Raw genomic sequence first — 22,209 nt, 5'->3', positions numbered from 1 at the left:
TGTCATCTGTAAGTCATAGGCACCAAATTCCTTTTTAGTTGTAGAACAATATTGAAAGGAGAATTGAAATTTTGAAGGTGCAAAAAAACACATGTATATATCAAAAGAATATTTTTAATGTAAAAAAAGTTAAAACTGACAGAGTAACATCCATCTACAAGAATGATACAATTTCAGAGTGTGCACATAGATAAAATTCTCTACATGTTTAACCACTGTTAGTTGCTTCTTCAGGAGATTTACATTTGTTGAGCACTATCTACTGGAAAATAGAAAACATTGAAAAAATATATAAAGACAAACATAATACAAAAAAATATAACAAAAGCACAAATTAACTTGCATTTGCAAACACAATAAATCTTATCCCAAATGGGCTGAGTTTATAGACCAACTTGTAATAGGAGCCTGGCAATTACCTGTATATGAATGGAATGATTTAAATAAATCAAGAGGAAGCCCCGAAAAAAGGACCATTTGGTGTACCATAGAGGAAGGTATGTAGACCAAGACATACTCAATAAAGCTGGGGAGCAGTAAAAGAATCTGCCTAAACGTGAAAGGTAATGATTTTAGTGAGTATTGATAAATAAGAAATATGAAATCCTGCATCATCCCTTTGCAGGATTCTTTTACTGCTCCCCAGCTTTTTTGAGTCCAGGAAGTGACCTCATACATGTTACTTAATGGTCTGTGTACAGGAGGGAGACTGAGCGGATGGAGGTCCACTGTGCTCCCCCTCCCTTCCCAATGACACCCGCCATGACAGCCCAATTGAGAGAGGGGCCCGGTAAACATAACGGGGCAGTTGCATGTTGGGGGGGTGGCACATCACAGCGGTGGTCTTGGAAGTGGTCGACAGTCAGCTTTACTACAGTACACACACTCCCAGGAGCTATGTGGTTGGGGATTCGAATTTTACTGCCCCCCAGTCCTGGCGCCCTAAGGTGGTCACTTAAGCTGCCTTTATGGTAGCACTGGTTCTGTATCTGATTAGTCTAAGGCTTCATGTACACGGGACATTATTCAACCTCTCCTGAACGATTTATCTTGACAGCTAGAAACCAGCGTCTAAAAACATCTGTTTAGCCACGTTTACATGCCGTGTTTAGCCACGTTTGCGTCTAGAAGCGTTGGTAAAATGAAAAACTTCTGTAAACGAAACGCTTCTAAATGCGAGTTGCCACGTTTAGCCACATTCAGCGCTTGAAATGCCTCTAAATACAGCTTCTGGATGCATTTTTTGGGTTCCAGAAAAAGCCTCTAAACTCAACTGGCTAGAAATGACTATAAACAACTCTGTGTACATGTACTGATAAGATAACACAGAGGAGAATTCAGCAGCAGTTGAAAAAATTTGCCCAACTGCTCCTAAACATCAGTTTATCATCAGCAGTGTACATGAGGCCTTAACCCCCTTAGCGGTATCCCCGAGTGTTACTCGCGATTGTTTTTCTAAGCTAGGATTTGTATCCCCGAGTCACGCTCGGGGTAGATGTGCAGAGCGTGCAGCGGCGCAGCTTCCCTTTCGCAGCATCCACAGACAAGTTACTTACCTTGTCCCTGGATCCTGTGATGCATCCCCCCTGTGTGAGCGAGCGGGTCCTCGCTCGATTCACAGTGTCCCCGTGTGCCGCCGATCTCCGTTTCCTGCGACGTTACGACGCACGGGGGCAGAGAACAGCGCCAAATTCAAAAAAGTAAACAAACGCATTACATACAGTATACTGTAATCTTATAGATTACAGTACTGTATGTAAAAAATACACACCCCCCTTGTCCCTAGTGGTCTGCCCAGTGTCCTACATGTTCTTTTATATAATAAAAACTGTTCTTTCTGCCTGCAAACTGTAGATTGTCCATAGCAACCAAAAGTGTCCCTTTATGTAAAAAATGGTTTTAGGGCAGCTAGAAAACAGCGATAATAACTTATAATCACTTGCAGAATTGTGCGATAGCGATTTGTGGAGAAATTCGTCATAAAAAAATAAAAGTAATGACAGCGACAATTCTGCAACTGAGGAAATTTCAGTGATTTTGAGTTGATTACATTATTGAATAATTTTGATTAGAATTATATTATTATTTGTTATAATTATTCATAATTATTTATTATATTATAATTTATAATTTTGTTTTTTAAAAAAATTCATACCCGGGATGCCTAGTCTCTTGTTTGGTCAGATTTAAGTGAGTTATTCCTAAGAATTGCAGGCCTACAGTATAAAACGCCAAATTTCCTTGCAAAATAATTGTATTGCTTTTGGTACGTAATTCCAGACAGAATCATACCGCCAGGGAGGTTAAAGTGGTTCTAATAGAGCTTTTTCTTGGTCTTCCAAATCTTGCCTTCACTGTAACATTTCCCCCCTGGCTTTCAATCCCTAAACAAATACTAATATTAAAAATCAAACCCCTATTTTGTTAACTGTGGACAGACATTTAGAACTCCTGGTCATAACATGATGTCCTTTGACATGGCATATGCCTCTGAATTGGAGAAGAAACACATATTTCAAAATGGTTTTATCTCCATAAGCCTGACGTTCGAATAATGTTTTATGTGCTTACTATTAGGCAAAATGGTTCAATACACCAGGAGATCTCATTTTTGCTTTGGGGTATATATATTTTTTTCAAATCCTTCAATAACTCTTTATGACAGAACTATAAATGTAAGATATCATGTATAAATAAACTCTAGAATGACATAATAAAAAGACAATAACGAGCATTGTGATCTATGGTCTGCTTAGAGAATTTTGATTGACACACTAAGTTCCACCTGCACAGAAACCAATTGTCCCTATAAATTACATCCAAATGTTGTCAGCTCTGTTAAATCACAGCAGTGTACTAGTTTTATAAACTATTTGATCTGTTAAATGTAAACCTTCAGTGCGTTGATGATGTTATAAACTCCACACTTGGCACATCAACACTAAAAGACAGCTTTGTGGCAGGCCAGATGATTTCTAAAGGCTGATGGATGAGGAATTAGCTAGAGCTTTCTTAACATTTAAAAACCCAATAAAACATACAGTACACTATGTCAAATATTACCAAGACTTGTTACTAATCATTCAGCCCCAAAAGACAAGTGTATTGTACATGACATGTTTAATTTAATAAATGACCTGTGTATACTTCACTGCAATTCTCTAGATTTAATTCTCAGTTTATTACCAATTTATATGCGAGTCCAGCTGTTTGCCTGTCATTCTTGCAACACACTGCAATGACCTAAGCCAAGAAAAAGTTACAGTATATGAAAACGATTAGGAATTTTCTAATATTGGTTATCGGACAAGCTCTGCAATCGTTATTAGATAACAATGTATACTGGTCTCATGCTTTTATGAGACAATTTTTCGAAAGGATATTTAACCCCTTTCGACCAGCCACTGCAGTTGTACTGCGGCAGGTTGGCTCCCCATGGGCGAACCTACGTAACTGTACATCGGTTTGCCTTTTGACCACTAGGGGGCACGCGCGTGCACCCGTGGCGCCACGCAGGAGTTGATGCGAGTGCCCGGCGGGCAGGATGACTGCCGGCACCCCACGATCGCTCGTGACAGAGCGAGAATCGGGATCTGTGTGTGTAAACATATATACCCCCGTTCTCTCAGGGAAGAGGAGACAGATTATGTGTTCATACCAAGTATGAACGCCGATCTGTCATCTCCCCTAGTCAGTCCCATCCCCCACAGTTAGAACACACCTAGGGAACACAGTTAACCGATTGATTTGCCCCTAGTGCTTTTTGTTTGTTTGTTTTGTTTGTCTAGTGTTAACCCCTTCCCTGCCAGTGACATTTATACAGTAATCAATGCATTTTTATAGCACTGGTCGCTGTATAATTGTCAGTGGTCCCAAAAATGTGTCAAAAGTGTCCAATTTGTCTGCCGCAATATCACAGTCCCGATAAAAATTGCAGATCACCGCCATTACTAGTAAAAATAAATAAATAATAAAAATGCCATAAATTATTCCCTATTTTGTAGACGTTATAACATTTGCGCAAACCAATCAATATACGCTTATTGTGATTTTTTGTTTTACCAAAAATATGTTAAAGAATACATATCGGCCTAAACTGAGGAATTAAAATATATTCTTTTTTTAAATGTATGATATTTATTATAGCAAAAAGTAAAAGATAGTGAGTGTTTTTGTTTTTCAAAATTATTGCTCTTTTTATTTATAGCTCAAAAAATAAAAACCACAGAGGTGATCAAATACCACCAAAAGAAACCAAATAATAGAAAAGGAACTGTGCTAAAAAAATAAAATATAAACCAGTGATCGTGGTGAATAAATTATTGAATAAACCCACTCAACCTGTGAAATACAAAATAATACAAAAAGTAAATCAGTCCTCAGAGAATCAAAGGGAGTAATCCAATAATCCCATGAAGATGAAAGAGAAATTCTTCATAGGAAACACCACTGATGAATGAAAAGGGTGAACGCTCAATGATGACACCACTAGAAGTCGTGCACCTCTACACATAAATTTTGCGCTTACCAGAAAGCAAGCTCAAAATGCCTGTATTGCAGATCACTCCCCGGATCTATATCCAGCGGCAGCCCACAGGAGTAAGGCTCAAGGCGGACCAACTAGGCTCAGATCTCCAGACACTCAAGATTAACATCAATCGTATGCCCAAACAAATTGAGAAAACTTGCCATAGTGTAATTCAGACTTAATGAAAAATTTTATAAAAGATAAAAGTTGCACTTACAAAAAGCAAAGATAAGATAAGATCATTCATAAAAGTTGCCGACCGGCTTGCAGACACCCGTCCGCTCACAAGGTACACAGCGATGATGTCAGCACGTCAGCCTCCCGACATACGTTTCGTCACAAAATGACGTTGTCTTGGGGAACAGGCGACGCACTAACTCATCGCATTTAAATACTGACACAAGGGACCAAGCGATGAGTCAGTGCATCGCCCGTTCCCCAAGCTGACGTTATTCTGTGAGGAAACGTACGTGCTGACGTCATTGCGGTGTACCTTGTGAGCAGACAGGTGTGCAGGCCGGCAACTTTTATGAATGATCTTTTCTTATCTTCGCTTCTTGTAAGTGCGACTTTTATCATTAAATTCTATACATTATCTTAAAAATGTTGTAGTCCATTCCAAATCCCTCCTCCTCATTTCAGGTATCTGTTAAGAGGTATTCAGCAGAGTCAGACATTCTATTTCTATCTCTGTCTAGTTCTTGAACATGGTTTTCCCCATCTACCCATATTTTTTAAAATTTCTCCTGTTGGTTTCTAGTTCCGTGGACCCATCTTTCTGCCTCCATTATTCCATCTACTTCCCTCCTCCATTCTTCCAGTACCTGTGTATCAACTTCTTGGCAGCGTTTAATACATGTGGTGTGATGCTATTTTTGTACGACTTTATAGATCTCATGGAGCCATGGAACAAAAAGTGCAATGGTGTTAGCTCTATGGGTTTCTTAGACATCCTCTTTATCCATGGGGCTATTTCTTCTCAAAATAATCTTTGGGCAGTTCCACCAAATGTGGAGGAAGGTGCCCCTTTCTTTACAGCCCCTCCAACAGCCATTACTTGTAGATGGGTATATTTGCGCTAATCGCGCAGGGGTCCGATACCATCTAACTAGGAACTTATATGACATCTCCTGAATGGATGAGCTTACTAACGTTGAGTGTGTTGCTTCACATACATTTTTTATGTGTGATGTTGTAAAAGTACAGCTTAGCTCTTTTTCCCATTCTTCAATAAAGTATGGGGTTGAGGCATCTTGTCCACTAAGTATTAACCTGTACATTTGGGACAATAGATGATTGGGTTTTGACATCTTTATACATGTTTTTTCGAACATTGTTAGAGAATCTAGAGTCCTTACTTGGGGTTCTAGTTTTTTAAAGAAATCTCGGATTTGATAATATCTCCACCCCACCATTGCCATCTCCCCTTGAGATGATAAAATTTCTGCTTGAGAGATAAGTGTTTCCAGTGGGGTGTACCTTAGACACATATAATCAGAATCACAAAGACTTACAACGGCGTATCAGTAGATACAACGTCGTAAGTCCGAATCCGCGCCGTTGTATCTTTAAGCGTATGCTCAAATTGAGATATGCTTCTCTGTTGCTAAGATACGACCGGCGTAAGTCTCCTACGCCGTCGTATTTTAGCTGCATATTTACGCTGGCCGCTAGGGGCGTGTACGTCGATTTATGCCGAGAATATGTAAATGAGCAAGATACGCCTGTTCACAAACGTACGTACACCCGTCGTAGTAAGCTACGCCGTTTACGTAAGGCGCTTTGCAGGCGTAAAGATAAGCCACCAAAAAGATGGCGCAGCCAATGTTAAGTATGGACGTCGGAACAGCCGTCGAAATTCACGTCGTTTACGTCGTTTGCGTAAGCCGATTCAGAATGGGGCTGGGTGTAGGTTACGTGCTGACGTCATTGCGGTGTACCTTGTGAGCAGACAGGTGTGCAGGCCGGCAACTTTTATGAATGATCTTTTCTTATCTTCGCTTCTTGTAAGTGCGACTTTTATCATTAAATTCTATACATTATCTTAAAAATGTTGTAGTCCATTCCAAATCCCTCCTCCTCATTTCAGGTATCTGTTAAGAGGTATTCAGCAGAGTCAGACATTCTATTTCTATCTCTGTCTAGTTCTTGAACATGGTTTTCCCCATCTACCCATATTTTTTAAAATTTCTCCTGTTGGTTTCTAGTTCCGTGGACCCATCTTTCTGCCTCCATTATTCCATCTACTTCCCTCCTCCATTCTTCCAGTACCTGTGTATCAACTTCTTGGCAGCGTTTAATACATGTGGTGTGATGCTATTTTTGTACGACTTTATAGATCTCATGGAGCCATGGAACAAAAAGTGCAATGGTGTTAGCTCTATGGGTTTCTTAGACATCCTCTTTATCCATGGGGCTATTTCTTCTCAAAATAATCTTTGGGCAGTTCCACCAAATGTGGAGGAAGGTGCCCCTTTCTTTACAGCCCCTCCAACAGCCATTACTTGTAGATGGGTATATTTGCGCTAATCGCGCAGGGGTCCGATACCATCTAACTAGGAACTTATATGACATCTCCTGAATGGATGAGCTTACTAACGTTGAGTGTGTTGCTTCCCATACATTTTTTATGTGTGATGTTGTAAAAGTACAGCTTAGCTCTTTTTCCCATTCTTCAATAAAGTATGGGGTTGAGGCATCTTGTCCACTAAGTATTAACCTGTACATTTGGGACAATAGATGATTGGGTTTTGACATCTTTATACATGTTTTTTCGAACATTGTTAGAGAATCTAGAGTCCTTACTTGGGGTTCTAGTTTTTTAAAGAAATCTCGGATTTGATAATATCTCCACCCCACCATTGCCATCTCCCCTTGAGATGATAAAATTTCTGCTTGAGAGATAAGTGTTTCCAGTGGGGTGTACCTTAGACACATATAATCAGAATCACAAAGACTTACAACGGCGTATCAGTAGATACAACGTCGTAAGTCCGAATCCGCGCCGTTGTATCTTTAAGCGTATGCTCAAATTGAGATATGCTTCTCTGTTGCTAAGATACGACCGGCGTAAGTCTCCTACGCCGTCGTATTTTAGCTGCATATTTACGCTGGCCGCTAGGGGCGTGTACGTCGATTTATGCCGAGAATATGTAAATGAGCAAGATACGCCTGTTCACAAACGTACGTACACCCGTCGTAGTAAGCTACGCCGTTTACGTAAGGCGCTTTGCAGGCGTAAAGATAAGCCACCAAAAAGATGGCGCAGCCAATGTTAAGTATGGACGTCGGAACAGCCGTCGAAATTCACGTCGTTTACGTCGTTTGCGTAAGCCGATTCAGAATGGGGCTGGGTGTAGGTTACGTGCTGACGTCATTGCGGTGTACCTTGTGAGCAGACAGGTGTGCAGGCCGGCAACTTTTATGAATGATCTTTTCTTATCTTCGCTTCTTGTAAGTGCGACTTTTATCATTAAATTCTATACATTATCTTAAAAATGTTGTAGTCCATTCCAAATCCCTCCTCCTCATTTCAGGTATCTGTTAAGAGGTATTCAGCAGAGTCAGACATTCTATTTCTATCTCTGTCTAGTTCTTGAACATGGTTTTCCCCATCTACCCATATTTTTTAAAATTTCTCCTGTTGGTTTCTAGTTCCGTGGACCCATCTTTCTGCCTCCATTATTCCATCTACTTCCCTCCTCCATTCTTCCAGTACCTGTGTATCAACTTCTTGGCAGTGTTTAATACATGTGGTGTGATGCTATTTTTGTACGACTTTATAGATCTCATGGAGCCATGGAACAAAAAGTGCAATGGTGTTAGCTCTATGGGTTTCTTAGACATCCTCTTTATCCATGGGGCTATTTCTTCTCAAAATAATCTTTGGGCAGTTCCACCAAATGTGGAGGAAGGTGCCCCTTTCTTTACAGCCCCTCCAACAGCCATTACTTGTAGATGGGTATATTTGCGCTAATCGCGCAGGGGTCCGATACCATCTAACTAGGAACTTATATGACATCTCCTGAATGGATGAGCTTACTAACGTTGAGTGTGTTGCTTCCCATACATTTTTTATGTGTGATGTTGTAAAAGTACAGCTTAGCTCTTTTTCCCATTCTTCAATAAAGTATGGGGTTGAGGCATCTTGTCCACTAAGTATTAACCTGTACATTTGGGACAATAGATGATTGGGTTTTGACATCTTTATACATGTTTTTTCGAACATTGTTAGAGAATCTAGAGTCCTTACTTGGGGTTCTAGTTTTTTAAAGAAATCTCGGATTTGATAATATCTCCACCCCACCATTGCCATCTCCCCTTGAGATGATAAAATTTCTGCTTGAGAGATAAGTGTTTCCAGTGGGGTGTACCTTAGACACATATAATCAGAATCACAAAGACTTACAACGGCGTATCAGTAGATACAACGTCGTAAGTCCGAATCCGCGCCGTTGTATCTTTAAGCGTATGCTCAAATTGAGATATGCTTCTCTGTTGCTAAGATACGACCGGCGTAAGTCTCCTACGCCGTCGTATTTTAGCTGCATATTTACGCTGGCCGCTAGGGGCGTGTACGTCGATTTATGCCGAGAATATGTAAATGAGCAAGATACGCCTGTTCACAAACGTACGTACACCCGTCGTAGTAAGCTACGCCGTTTACGTAAGGCGCTTTGCAGGCGTAAAGATAAGCCACCAAAAAGATGGCGCAGCCAATGTTAAGTATGGACGTTGGAACAGCCGTCGAAATTCACGTCGTTTACGTCGTTTGCGTAAGCCGATTCAGAATGGGGCTGGGTGTAGGTTACGTTCACGTCGAAAGCATTGACTATTTGCGACGTGATTTTGAGCATGCGCACTGGGATACGTCCACGGAGGGCGCATGCGCCGTTCGTTAGGCGCATCATTTACGTGGGGTCACGATCCATTACCATACAACACGCCCACTACAGCCTACTTTGAATTAGGCGCGCTTACGCTGGCCCATTTACACTACGCCTCCGTAACTTAGGACGCAAGTTCTTTGTGAATACTGTACTTGCCTCTCTAACTTGCGGCGTAGCGTATATGAGTTGCGCTACGCCCGCCTAAAGTTAGGCACATCTACCTGAATCTGGCTAATAGTGTTCCCATCTGATTTCCATGGGTCTAACACTCCCTTTTTTCCCCAGGGGGGAACCGTGGAAACCCTCCTAGTGGGGATAGTGGGGATGTTCTTGGGGCATATTTGCCAGTTTTGTTAATTCTGTCCCAGACTGCCAATGTGTTCCAGGTTAATAGGGATGTCCATTTTGACAGTCCTCTCGTCTTAGATGGTATCCATGGTGCTTCTTCTAAATTTCTTCCTGCCGAGTCATGACACCATATTAATATACGTACCAAAGACATTGCTCTGTAATACAGTGCAATGTCTGGTAGCCCTTATCTCCCCCTCCTTCTTACTTCTGCATAGAATGAAGTGAAAATTAGATCCAATCTGGAATATACTTTATGCATCTTTGAGTAATAACTACAATCCCTTCGTCCTTCACTTATTACTCGCCAGCTATCCACCAAGTGGCGAGCTCATAACAGTTTTTTCACATGTTTGAGGGCTTTAAATCAGTGGTCATCAACCCTGTCCTCAGGGCCGACTAACAGGACAGGTTTTATGCTGAGCTTTTTTTCTCAGAAAATAGGTGCAGGAACTCAACCACGACCCTGTTCAAATTTCACAACCGGTAGAATGGTCTTAAAGGGGCATTAAATATCAGGATCGCATTACATACAGAGTGCAGAGTTCAGGGGGGGGGGGGGGGTTACACACAGAGTGCAGAGCTGTCACTTGTAAACACAGAAAACAGACTTCTGTGTTTACAAGTGATTGTGGTGAGCAGACACCAAAGGGTCTGAGCCAGAGGTGGTGGAACTGAGTTCCCCCATGTTCCCCCTGAAAAAAAAGCCCTGGTTTTATGTATTACCTTGGGGAGATGCAGACTAGAATACTGCAATCACTGAGCAGCAAATGCTATCACCTGTGATGTATTTCAGTTATCCCCTTTACCCCCACTCCTATATAACACCTGATCTAATAAAACCCCACTCCTAGATAACACCAGACCCCCTATTCCCCCCACTCCTAGATAACACCTGATCTCCTATTCCCCCACTCCTTAATAACACCAGACCCCCCTCGGCCCCCCACTCCTAGATAACACCAGACTTCCCTTTATCCCCTGTACTCCTAGAAAACACCTGATATCCTATACCCCCACTCATAGATAACACCAGAACCCCCTATATCCCCCACTCTGAGGTAACACCAGACCCGCTATACCCCCAATTCCTAGATAACACTAGACCCCCCTATCCGCCCCTCTTTCAAGATAACACAGAATCACTATACCCCCTGTACTCCTAGATAACACCAAACCCCCCTATACTGTCTTTACTCCTAGATAACAGCAGACCCCCCTATACCCCCCACTCCTAGATAACACCAGAATCACTATGCTCTCAATTCCTAGATAACACCTGATCTCCTATACCCTCCACTCCTAGATAATACCAGACCCCCCGCCCCCCCCCCCCCACACACACACACTCCTAGAGAACACCTGATCTCCTCTACCCTGCACTCCTAGATAAAACCAGACCCCCCATTTCTAGATAACATCAGACCCACTATATCCCCCACTCCTAGATAACACCAGACCCCCCTTTAGCCCTGTACTCCTAGATAGCACCATAACCACTATACCCCCAACTCCTAGAAAACACCTCTTAGATAGTATTCAAGTCCCTGTACTCCTGAAGGTAGTATGAGGTCACCTTTAGCCCAGCACCTAGCCCCATTGTCTGTGTCATGTTATCATTCCCAAAGACAGAGCCCCCATTTATCGGAATTCCCCTGTGGTTAAAATCAGAGCCCCCTTATTAGTGGAGTCAGTGCCCCAGTGTCTTATCTGCTTTCTGTGAGTGAGTTGGTGCGGAAAGTGATGGCAGAGATCTGGACTGGTTGGGGAAGGAGTCAGTGACACCTTATCTAGTCTCACCAGTTCCAGGACTGGGATGGAGGAGGAGGAAGAGTTTGTATGAGAGCATGAATGTCACTGCTGTTCTCTTCTCCCCACCTGTCATCACAACCCACCCCACTGACAGCATACATCCCACTAATCATCATTTTCTATAGATTAACAGGGGCCTTTCATGGGGCACCTTACTGACCCCAGGAGACACACTAAACCCATTGCACTTACTGATGATATTCACACTGAGTGGAGCCCAGTGTCAGAACATGTTCCAGCACTGGGCTCTAGGACTCTAGCCCAGATCCACGGAACCCCTGGGACTTACTGGAAATCTTGCAACGATCCTGCGGAATCCAGGACAGTTGGGAGGTATGTGTGTGAGGCCGTGTTTTGTCTGCACAGGATACACTGATGTTCCAGTTAATTGGGATGCAGTGACTGCACAGACACAGTTGCTGCTCCCAATTTGTCATCCGTGTGGGTGTGTGAGTGTCCCCAAACATACAATGTTTGGTGTATTGCATATTATGAGAATCCAGTTACAATAAAAGAGAAAAAACACATAATAATTTATATTTAGACAGATGACCATATAGATCAGTGTTTCTCAACCTTTTTTCAATCAAGGCACCCTTTAAAATTCTTTACATTCTTAAGGCACCCTCTAAAATTATGGAGAGTCCCGAGGCACCCTGGTCTAAAGTGTAAAACACTATTCTAATAGTTTTACATAATACATCAACATCCACACACGTTGGATGACACCCAACATTAGAGGTGATTTATCCTTCCAAATCCAATACACTTTTGCACTCTGTTACTGACTAGTATTCCAATATTTCTCTTCTCTCTCAGTTTTTCTCCATCACTCAGCTAATATGAACCCAGCGCTGACAGAGAGGGGCAGGAGATGGTCATTGGTTGTTAGGTAGGATGACCACATTTCCAAACTACCATTCAGGGACACCTCCCCTTCCCAAAAATCAGCTTGTGCTGTAACGAATCACAGCACAGTGATTGGACACAAGAGGCGGGATTTATGATTTCTCCATACACAAGCAGGGGGCAGGGATTGTGCTCCTTCAGGGCCAGGGCAAGTACTGTCAGTGAGTAAAGCAGGCATTTTTTTGGGGGCATCAGATTGGCCCGGGGGGTATCTGTGTCAGTTTAATTTCGGGACACTGTATTGTCCTGGAATGAAGGTGCCCGGGACAGACCTGCAAAATGCGGGACTGTCCCGGGCAATCCGGGACATGTGGTCACCCTATTGTTAGGACATTGGTGGCTAGAAGGTCATAATGGTGCACAATAAAAAAAAAGCTGTGGCTTTGTGTAACTAAAAGGAAGGCTTCAGTCATCTGCTAGCTTGTATACAATTTTGGGGCATTTTGCCAAGGCACCCCGAAGAAGCCTCAAGGAACCCTCGTTGAAAAATTCTGATCTAAATAATGTAAAACTGCAAGTAATATTTGAACCATAGTTCTCTTTCTCTATTAAGCTTAAGGTACTGTTTGTTGCAGTAAGCAATCTTCTACCTATTTTAGGGCCCAATATCAGACACAAATGGGAACTATAAAAAGTTACTGCAAAATCCCAAAATTGGATGTCCTGTGACAGCTGTTAACAGAAAACAGTATATTTAGGGCATTTCTGATTACATTTAAAAGATCCTACAAGTTAAGACATACTTTCCAACAGCTGTCAAGTGCTGAATATCCTTTCTCTGGAATGTGAAGCTCATAAAGAAAAATTTATGTCAAACAATAAGTTGGTCATTTTGTGCTGTCACCACATTCCAACTAGAGAACTGAATCAGAAATGTGAATGAAGATTTAGTTGAAAACCTTTTACATACAGTATAATCCTATGTGGTATTCAAGACCCCAGGTCATTTTAACATAATATAATCGCATAATAAACTTCTGGCACAGGATGTAGTATGTTGTCTATTTGTGCATTGTCTGTTCAAGCTGGCAAACATTTCTAGTCGTTTTAAGAAAATCATATGTAATTGAAATACTAGGGGTTCAGCCTAAGATCCGACAGTGTAAGTCATTTACACCTGTCGGATCTTAGTGAGAACTATGCGTAACCTGATTCTATGAATCAGGCGCATAGTTACGACGGGCGGATCTCAGAGATACGACGGCGTATCAGGAGATACGCCGTCGTATCTCTTTTGTGAATCTAGCCCTATATATATATATATTTTTTTTATAATATAATAAATTCTTAATTTTACAACTTTTATATTGTCTGCTGGTGATGTTAAGATTTATGAAAGCCCTGCACTATCTGATAATTATTTAATTTCTGTCTTTGAGTATTCATAGAGCTCCATGAGTTAGAGAAAAGTTACATGTAGCAGCACAATTGGCAAAATTTGGCATAATGAAAATTTTATTTTTATTATTTTATTTTTTTAAAACAAGGTAATGTATAGAGTTTGTGTATAAAGTAATATTTCTCTTCAGTTATACAAAAACTAAATTTTCTTTGTATTTTAGGCAGGTAAATGTGAAACTTCATGTTTACCTGTTGTCATCTGCAATTTTATTTTATGCAGTCATGCTCTATTCAGAATATGCACATCTAAATGACTTGAAGGTGGAACACTGTCTCTGGTTAATATGGTCTTCTCCGCACCTCCAGACTGTAGCTGGACATTGAAAGAAAAGCAGCAGACTGATGAGCTCATCTCTGCTCTTGTTTCCTATCAGCATATTACGTGCACTGCAGCACATCTAATTGGTGCATTGTTCTGATTCTCCCCTCTCCTCCCTGATCTCTTCTGTATGTTCAACTTCAAGAGGATTCAGCTTTAAAGTGGTTTTAAAGCCTTAAAGTGGATGTAAATCTGATTTTTTTTTCCCTGGCACAATGTACAGTATAGAAAAGGAGGGGTTAAAACTGCGCCATAGCACCCAGACTCGTGAATTATAAAGTCAATTGGAAAAATCAGGGTTTGGAAAAAAGAAAGTCTATAAAATTTTCCAGGGATTCCACGATACTGATGTATGGAATAGTGGATCCCACCCAGATGGTCCACAATTTTTCCGTATGTAACTTGGTTGCCAGAGTCATGAGCTGCTTACCAGATCATAGACTTAAATCAGCGGTCGACTGTGACCCAGCCGCGGCCTTTGAGGAAAGCAGGGGGGGGGGGAAGCCCACTTCCTAGATGTATCAATCTCTCCCCTGAGACACAGAGTTATAAGCGACGATCCACCGTGATAAACAGCACTCAAAGTGTGAAATCCCACCACCGGTAATAGGAGCAGCTTACCAGAACTTCAATCATAAACCACAGTCGGCTGTGACCCAGCCGCGGCCTTTGGGGAGATCCCACTCCCTAGATGGAAGCACCACTTGCACCCTCGGTAATATAGAATGGTGTCACCGCACAAAAAAGGGAAACAGCAGACATAGCGTAATTCCGTGGGATAGGATATTTAATAAAACAATAAAAGGTTTACTCACATTTGGAGAAAAACACAAGGAGCATTTAAATTTGCCGGCCGGCATGTATCAGAGCAATGCCCGTATACCAAACGTGATGACGTCACCGCACGTCCTCCCAGACGCGTTTCGTCATTAGACGTTATCAATTCCATTGATAACGTCTAATGACGAAACGCGTCTGGGAGGACGTGCGGTGACGTCATCACGTTTGGTATACGGGCATTGCTCTGATACATGCCGGCCGGCAAATTTAAATGCTCCTTGTGTTTTTCTCCAAATGTGAGTAAACCTTTTATTGTTTTATTGTTTTATTAAATATCCTATCCCACGGAATTACGCTATGTCTGCTGTTTCCCTTTTTTGTGCGGTGACACCATTCTATATTACCGAGGGTGCAAGTGGTGCTTCCATCTAGGGAGTGGGATCTCCCCAAAGGCCGCGGCTGGGTCACAGCCGACTGTGGTTTATGATTGAAGTTCTGGTAAGCTGCTCCTATTACCGGTGGTGGGATTTCACACTTTGAGTGCTGTTTATCACGGTGGATCGTCGCTTATAACTCTGTGTCTCAGGGGAGAGATTGATACATCTAGGAAGTGGGCTTCCCCCCCCCCCTGCTTTCCTCAAAGGCCGCGGCTGGGTCACAGTCGACCGCTGATTTAAGTCTATGATCTGGTAAGCAGCTCATGACTCTGGCAACCAAGTTACATACGGAAAAATTGTGGACCATCTGGGTGGGATCCACTATTCCATACATCAGTATCGTGGAATCCCTGGAAAATTTTATAGACTTTCTTTTTTCCAAACCCTGATTTTTCCAATTGACTTTATAATTCACGAGTCTGGGTGCTATGGCGCAGTTTTAACCCCTCCTTTTCTCTAGTTCATACATTTTGTGCCTTGGCACTAGAAACTGCTGCCTTCCCTTCCATATATATATTTTCCCCTTGGTTTATATATCCTTTTGTCTTGCGTTATATTAATTTATATGCATTAACCTTTTCTCTGGATAAGCGCAATTTTTTCTTATTGTAATGTACAGTATAGGATTTCAGATCATCTGTGCCCAGTCTTGCCACAAAGACTTAATCCAGCTCTGAGCAACCCCCCTTTTTTTTGTGAGATAAAACAGACAAACTGAAAAAAACCCTGTCTGTTGTTCCCTCCTGCTGTGAGTGACAGTTGATTTACACATCTCATGCACGAGCCTGAGAGAGGCATTCTTTTTTAATTCCCACACCCCTCCTTTCTTCTGCAGCTCTCCCAGAATTGGCTGTTCCACACCTCAGCATGATTGGGCATGCTGAAGTCATGTGGTTACTTTTCTGAGTTTTGACTGGATGTTAGTGATCATAGCAGAATTTAGTGTTTGAAATACACAGGAGAAAATGCATGTTGACAAGGGAAGTGTAGAGGTGGGCGGGGAGTCTACTGACATCAAGACTCCACCCACCGAGCTCCGGACAACAGACCCACCCACAGAACATGTCGTTTTTTGGGTCTCATAATAGACAGAGGGGAGACATTTGACAGGCAAGGATACATGCAGGAGGCATGTATATCATTATAGATAACCAATATGGCAGTAGTTTAGAAAGGATGAGAGTTAGTTTACATCCACTTTAAAATGTTTTACATTAATGCATTCTCTGCATTAAAGTGGTTGTAAAGCCTAAACATTGTTTTACCTTAATGCATCCCTTGCATTAAAGTAAAAAATGTTTAGGTGTTAGGCGCATCCCCCCTAACCCCTTTTACTTACCAGAGTCCTCATTCGATCCAGCGCGAGCACATCTGCAGCTCATATCTCCCCTCAGCCATTGGCTCCTAGTGCTGTCAATAAAAGCAGGTGGCGAGGGAACAGGGGGTGGGGCAGAGTCCCGATGTCTGTGTAAATGGATGCATCGGCTTTCCATGGGGGCACTGTACAGAGGGGAGGGACCAAGAGTGCTGGCAGGGTACACAAAAAGAGGAGGTTTGTGGCCGCTTTGAGCAATTCCATTGCATAGAGCAGGTACAGTAAGTAAAGACATGTTTTTTTTTTATTGATTACCTTTACAATTACTTTAAGGTAAAAAAAAACTTCTGTGCCGCAGGATCTTCCCCACGCCCCCTTATACTTACCTGAGCCTGATTTCAATGCAGTGCTGTACACGAGATTAGCAGCTCTCTTCCCTCGCTCCCTCTTCACAGGGCAGATTGATAGCATCAGGCTCCTGACAATCAAACCTTATAATGAGGGAGCAGGGACAGGGCTAAGCCTTGATGTCTGTGTCAATGGACGCAGACAGCATGGTTTGGGGGCTCGCTCGCATGAGAACCCCCTATTAGCAAGCGGCTTGCTGAGAGGGAGGGTACTCTGAAGGAGAGATGGCGGGGGACCCCAGAAGAGTAGGATCGAGGCTGTTCTGAGCAAAGCCTTTGCGCAGAGTAGGCAAGTATAATGTGTGTGTTATTTTAAAAAAAAACAGTCTAATATAACCTTATGATTGTCTCATTTGAAGCAAGTTTAGAGTGTTGTAGAGCAGGCTGACACAATGTAGATATCACATTTACTTTAAACACATTCTGCTGTTATTGAGAAGTCAGTGGAAAATCAAAGGGTTCTGCTCCTTATATTTACATTTCCAAATATATAGCCAGGAGATCTCAACATTCCAATATGCCTAGATGTATAGTTATTCAAAAAAAGGTTGAGTTCAATGTGATATTGTAACATTAACCTGTACACTGACAGACTTTAATACTGAGAAAAGAAACTTTATCTACTGACCAAACTCCTGCTGTGCAAGCATTTCTTACATAGGGACGAATTCCCCTTATGCCGCGTACACACGGTCGGAATCTCCGACAACAAATATTCGATGTGAACCTTTGGTCGGATTTTCCAACCGTGTGTAGGCTCCATTGGAACATTTGCTGTCGGAATTTCCGATCATGTAATTCCAAAGCACAAAAATCCTACGCATGCTCAGAATCATTTTGATGAATGCTCGGAATGATCAAAAATCCACGGTCTTGTTGTCGGAATGTCCGGTCGTGTGTACGCGGCATTAAAGCCTAGATTTATCTTTTTTTCTTAAGCTTTAGACATAGAGGGAAAGAGAAAAAAAAATAATGTATTTTCTTTCTGTCTCCCACTGGGGGGATTCCCCCTTACTTGTTACTCCTAAAGCACCTGTGTAAGAAATAAAGTCTCTAGGACCAGCATGGACAGCAATAAAAACATTGCTAAAAGTTCCAGTCATTTCTCACTCATCTATCACTACCTAACATAGTATATACAGTATATATACACTCACCGGACACTTTATTAGGTATATCTTGCTAGTACCTGATTGGATCTCTTTTGCCTTCAGAACTGCCTTAAGGTGGTCATGATATCCTTAACAACCATGACTACCAATACATAAAAAAAATAAAGAAAAAAACAGTGTGGGGGTTACCCCCCAAACCATTCTAGGCTCTTTGGGTCTGATATGAATTTTAAGGAGAACTCCATACCAAACATTTAAAAAAAATTGCATGGGCCCCCCCCCCCCCAAATCCACACCAAGCCCTTATCTAAGTATGTGCCCCCTTTCTGAACCATACCCGCCACATGCCCTCAACATGCGGGGGTGCTTTGGGAGGGATTTATCAGAATCTGGAACAACAATCACAATATCTTGTGACCTCCCCATGTTAATGAGGACAAGGGTCTCTACCTCACAATCCTGGCCACAGTGGTTGTGGGGGTGTGGGGGGGGGGGGTGACTTACTTACTGTGTAAATGAGTATGGGTAAGTAAATAAAAACCTGGAACCAACTTTTGTCAAGTCCTTTATTTAAAAAAAAAAAAAAATGTCCCCCAAAATGAATCCAGCATCAATCACCAGGATCACTGGTCGGGTCACCCACCCGAAAAAAAAAAAAAAAAAAAGTCTTCATCTGACTCTTGGCTCCTGCCCACTGACAGCTCTGCTTTCCGCTTTTAAATAAAACTCTCTATATTGTGGAATTATCCAGGTTTAATAAAGTAACTTTTAATCTCAAGGGTAATTTGACTGTGCCAGCTTAAAGGGTTATTTATGTCATGGGAATGATATTTTAACGTCATGTTTCTTTCTGGTTTGAATAAGTCAATATCAAACTTTAATGTATCAAAGCCCCTTGCAGAGGTGTCAGCACTACATTGAAATCCTCATCATGGATAAGGATGATAGAGTAAAAGGCTATAAGCTTAGTAGGTACCTGGGATAAGAAAGTGCTTGGGTGTAGGTTTTGGTTATAATATTAATCAATGCACAGTGTTGCCTATAGAGCCCTAAGGAAAAGCTACCGCCCATTATTATCAGCAATCATATCCGAGAGCATGAAAGGAGTATTTCGATGCACCCCTATGGTAACACCCTTGTCTTTGTTCATGTGAGTTAAATGGTAGTGTAGGTTAAAGGGGTTGTAAAGGTTCGTCTTTTATTTTCTAACTTGGTTCCTTTAAGCTAGTGCATTGTTGCTTCACTAACCTTTTCCTTCGATTTCCCTTCTAAATGTTTTTTTTCTTTGTTTGAATTTCTCACTTCCTGTTTCTCCTCAGTAAGCTTTCCACCATCATCCGAGCGGTGGAAAGTCATTTAGAACAGCTTTACTGAACATCTTATTGAGGAGGAACAGGAAGTGAGAAATTCAGACAAAGAAAACAAAGGAAAAAAAACATTTAGAAGGGAAATCGAAGGAAAAGGTAAGTGAACCAACAATGCACTAGTTTAAAGGAACCTATTTCGAAAATAAAAAACAAATCTTTACAACCCCTTTAAATGCATTTCCTGAAGAAATGTAATATTACAGAAAAGGTAGTGTAATTCTTTAAGTATCTGGTGCCTTTTGCCAAAAATGTTGAGTTGTCTCCCATTATATATCACAATCTTATCTATTGCCAAAAGTATTACACGAGTAAGCCATCCGACTGTTAACACCCCGGTCAGTAGTAAAGGAGTATCAGAGGACAAATAGCTTGTAATCAGAAAAGGGGGTTTTCAAAACAGTTGTCCTCGTGTTCACAACGCACAACTTATTGATGGTATTCAATACGAACTATGATATATGTCTATAATGAGGTTGAACTCGAGAAAAGGAATGTGCTAAAATAAAAAAGAGCAAAAAACAATGATGATCTCACTAATTTCATTAAGTAGTCCTGCTTTTTTCTTTCAGCAGCATACTGCCAATGTAGTAAAGGTGACTTCAATACTTAGGTTCACACAGAAGTTCTCTAGAACTTCCAGGAAATGATTATTTGAAAAAAAAATTCTAGTGATCTCCATAATTTTTTTTTGTGTGTGTCAAGTTACCACAACATTATTATCAAGGAGGTTGGTTGGTGTCCCTTGTTAATTTGACATTGTATTTTTGAAATGTACCCACCTACTCACAAACAAACTGTCCTATTTAAAGAAAAACACATAGGCAAGTATTTTCATAAAAAAAAAAAATCAATTTATTCTGGATAACAAAATAAAGAGGAAGGCAACACTGGAGAAACTGCTGGAATTTGAAAAGCCTTTGGACCCCAAGGCAGACATCAACTATTTTAAAAATTGGTAGCCTGAGAAGTCCATATAATAGGGAGCAAAATCTGGTCCTGGACTCCCAGAGATCAGGAACAGCAGCAGATGACATATATGTCCCCAGTCTGTGGTACTACAACAGCCTGCGTCTTCTGTCAGATCAGACTGAACCCAGGCCATCACTTTCTTGTCTTCCCTGCAGCCTTCCCTCCACGCTTCCCTACACGCCGTGGCTTGGCTCGTCGAGTTGTGGCAGGAGGTTGAGGAGGTGGAGGAGGATGGATGAACTCAGAAAGGTGTGTATTTTCTGTCAGTTGGCCCATAAACCCCTTATTTAGGTTTTGTAAAATTAGGTTCTCACAGAGGATGCATTGGCCCTGCTCCATGTCCTGCATTTCGCTGCTACTATGCAGGCATAGCCATTTTGAACGCAAGGGGGTTCTTTCAGGGTCACATGAGCATCCTGAATGAGGGCAAGTGCTGCCTCATCCACGTTCCTCCCCTTCCTGGCCCTTTTTGTTGGAAGGCGGAGGGGAGGCACCTGGAATTGGGTCAGGCCACTGGGCCCGGCCACCTCCTGGCTGCCACTGGGCCCGGCCACCTCCTGGCTGCCACTTCCCCCTCCCACCTCCTGCCTGCCACTTTCCAGACCCTCATCCTGGCTGAGGTCTTCCTGTGTATAAAAAAGGGACATAGTTTTAGTTTTTGGTCCATCAATCACACACAATTTTCAGCTCATGACTGTTGCAAATTGAATGCTAATAAATAGAAAAGACTATCATTCTGACCCCAGCAGTTTTCATTCTTGTCCCAATCATTTTTGGCCACTACTGTCTATTGATATGTCAAACACTTTTTGTTAAATCAATAATTTGTTATCAACAAGAACATCTAGTTAACATCAATAATTTTAGGACAATAAATATGTAAAAAAATAATATACCTGGCTCCAGCTGGGCTCCTCCACTTCTTCCAGGATGGAAGGCCCAGGTTGGTCCTTGGAAGCCTCAGCTAGGGTGGAGGGAAGGGTTGAGGGAAGGGTGGAATGTGATTCCCTGGCTGCTACTGATTTGAGGGAATCCAGGACCTTTCTACGCTCCTTCCTATACGTGCTCCTCGTGCTACCAATTTTCTTATCCACAAACTCGATGTCTGCGTCGGGGACCTGTGTCTTCACTAATTCCAGCAGTTTCTCCGGCTTTGCCTTCCTGGCTGGTTTATTATGATGTAAGGGGTTTTTAACCTCCCACAAATTCCTCAGCTCCCTGTACCTGTCTATGAACCTGCCCATGAAGTCAGGTCCTTAAACTGTTTCATATTGTCTGCAAGACAAAACACAAGACAAAAACACTAATGTCAGGCTAAACTCTCCTAATCGTATCCCAATATAGGCCTCAATCTAGAATCAGTCTAGGCCTATGATGCCCCAAGTTTAAATTTTACCTTTGGTCTCACGTTTGGCGCTTCCTCCTTCCTTCGCACACAGAACGTAGGTACGACACATGCATGTTAGCTTTATATACACTCCGCACACGTCGCCCGCCCCTGACGTTCTTTCTAGTATATTCCCCGCTCCTTCTCTTTTGTCGCAGTAGGAGAGGAACATGGCGGAGACACAGTTGCCTCTCATTATATTTCACAAGCTTATCTATTGCCAAAGGTA

At 42.0% G+C, this 22,209-nt stretch overlaps 1 protein-coding gene across 1 annotated transcript in view; it reads right to left on the bottom strand.

Moving 5' to 3' along the window:
- The window catches only part of LOC120928328 (golgin subfamily A member 6-like protein 22), a gene marked incomplete at its 3' end in the record, with an annotated part of 148,384 nt that extends 126,547 nt beyond the window's left edge, over positions 1-21,837 (bottom strand). Inside the window, exon 1 of the mRNA XM_040339426.1 lies at positions 21,490-21,837. Coding sequence (XP_040195360.1) covers positions 21,490-21,837 — 348 coding nt within the window. The remainder of the gene's footprint in view (positions 1-21,489) is intronic.
- Between the last annotated feature and the right edge of the window lie 372 nt (positions 21,838-22,209).

Source organism: Rana temporaria, chromosome 2 (genome assembly GCF_905171775.1).
Source record: "Rana temporaria chromosome 2, aRanTem1.1, whole genome shotgun sequence".
Taxonomy (NCBI): domain Eukaryota; kingdom Metazoa; phylum Chordata; class Amphibia; order Anura; family Ranidae; genus Rana; species Rana temporaria.
Note: the sequence above shows the minus strand (reverse complement) of the source record. Positions and strands in the feature narration are given on the sequence as shown.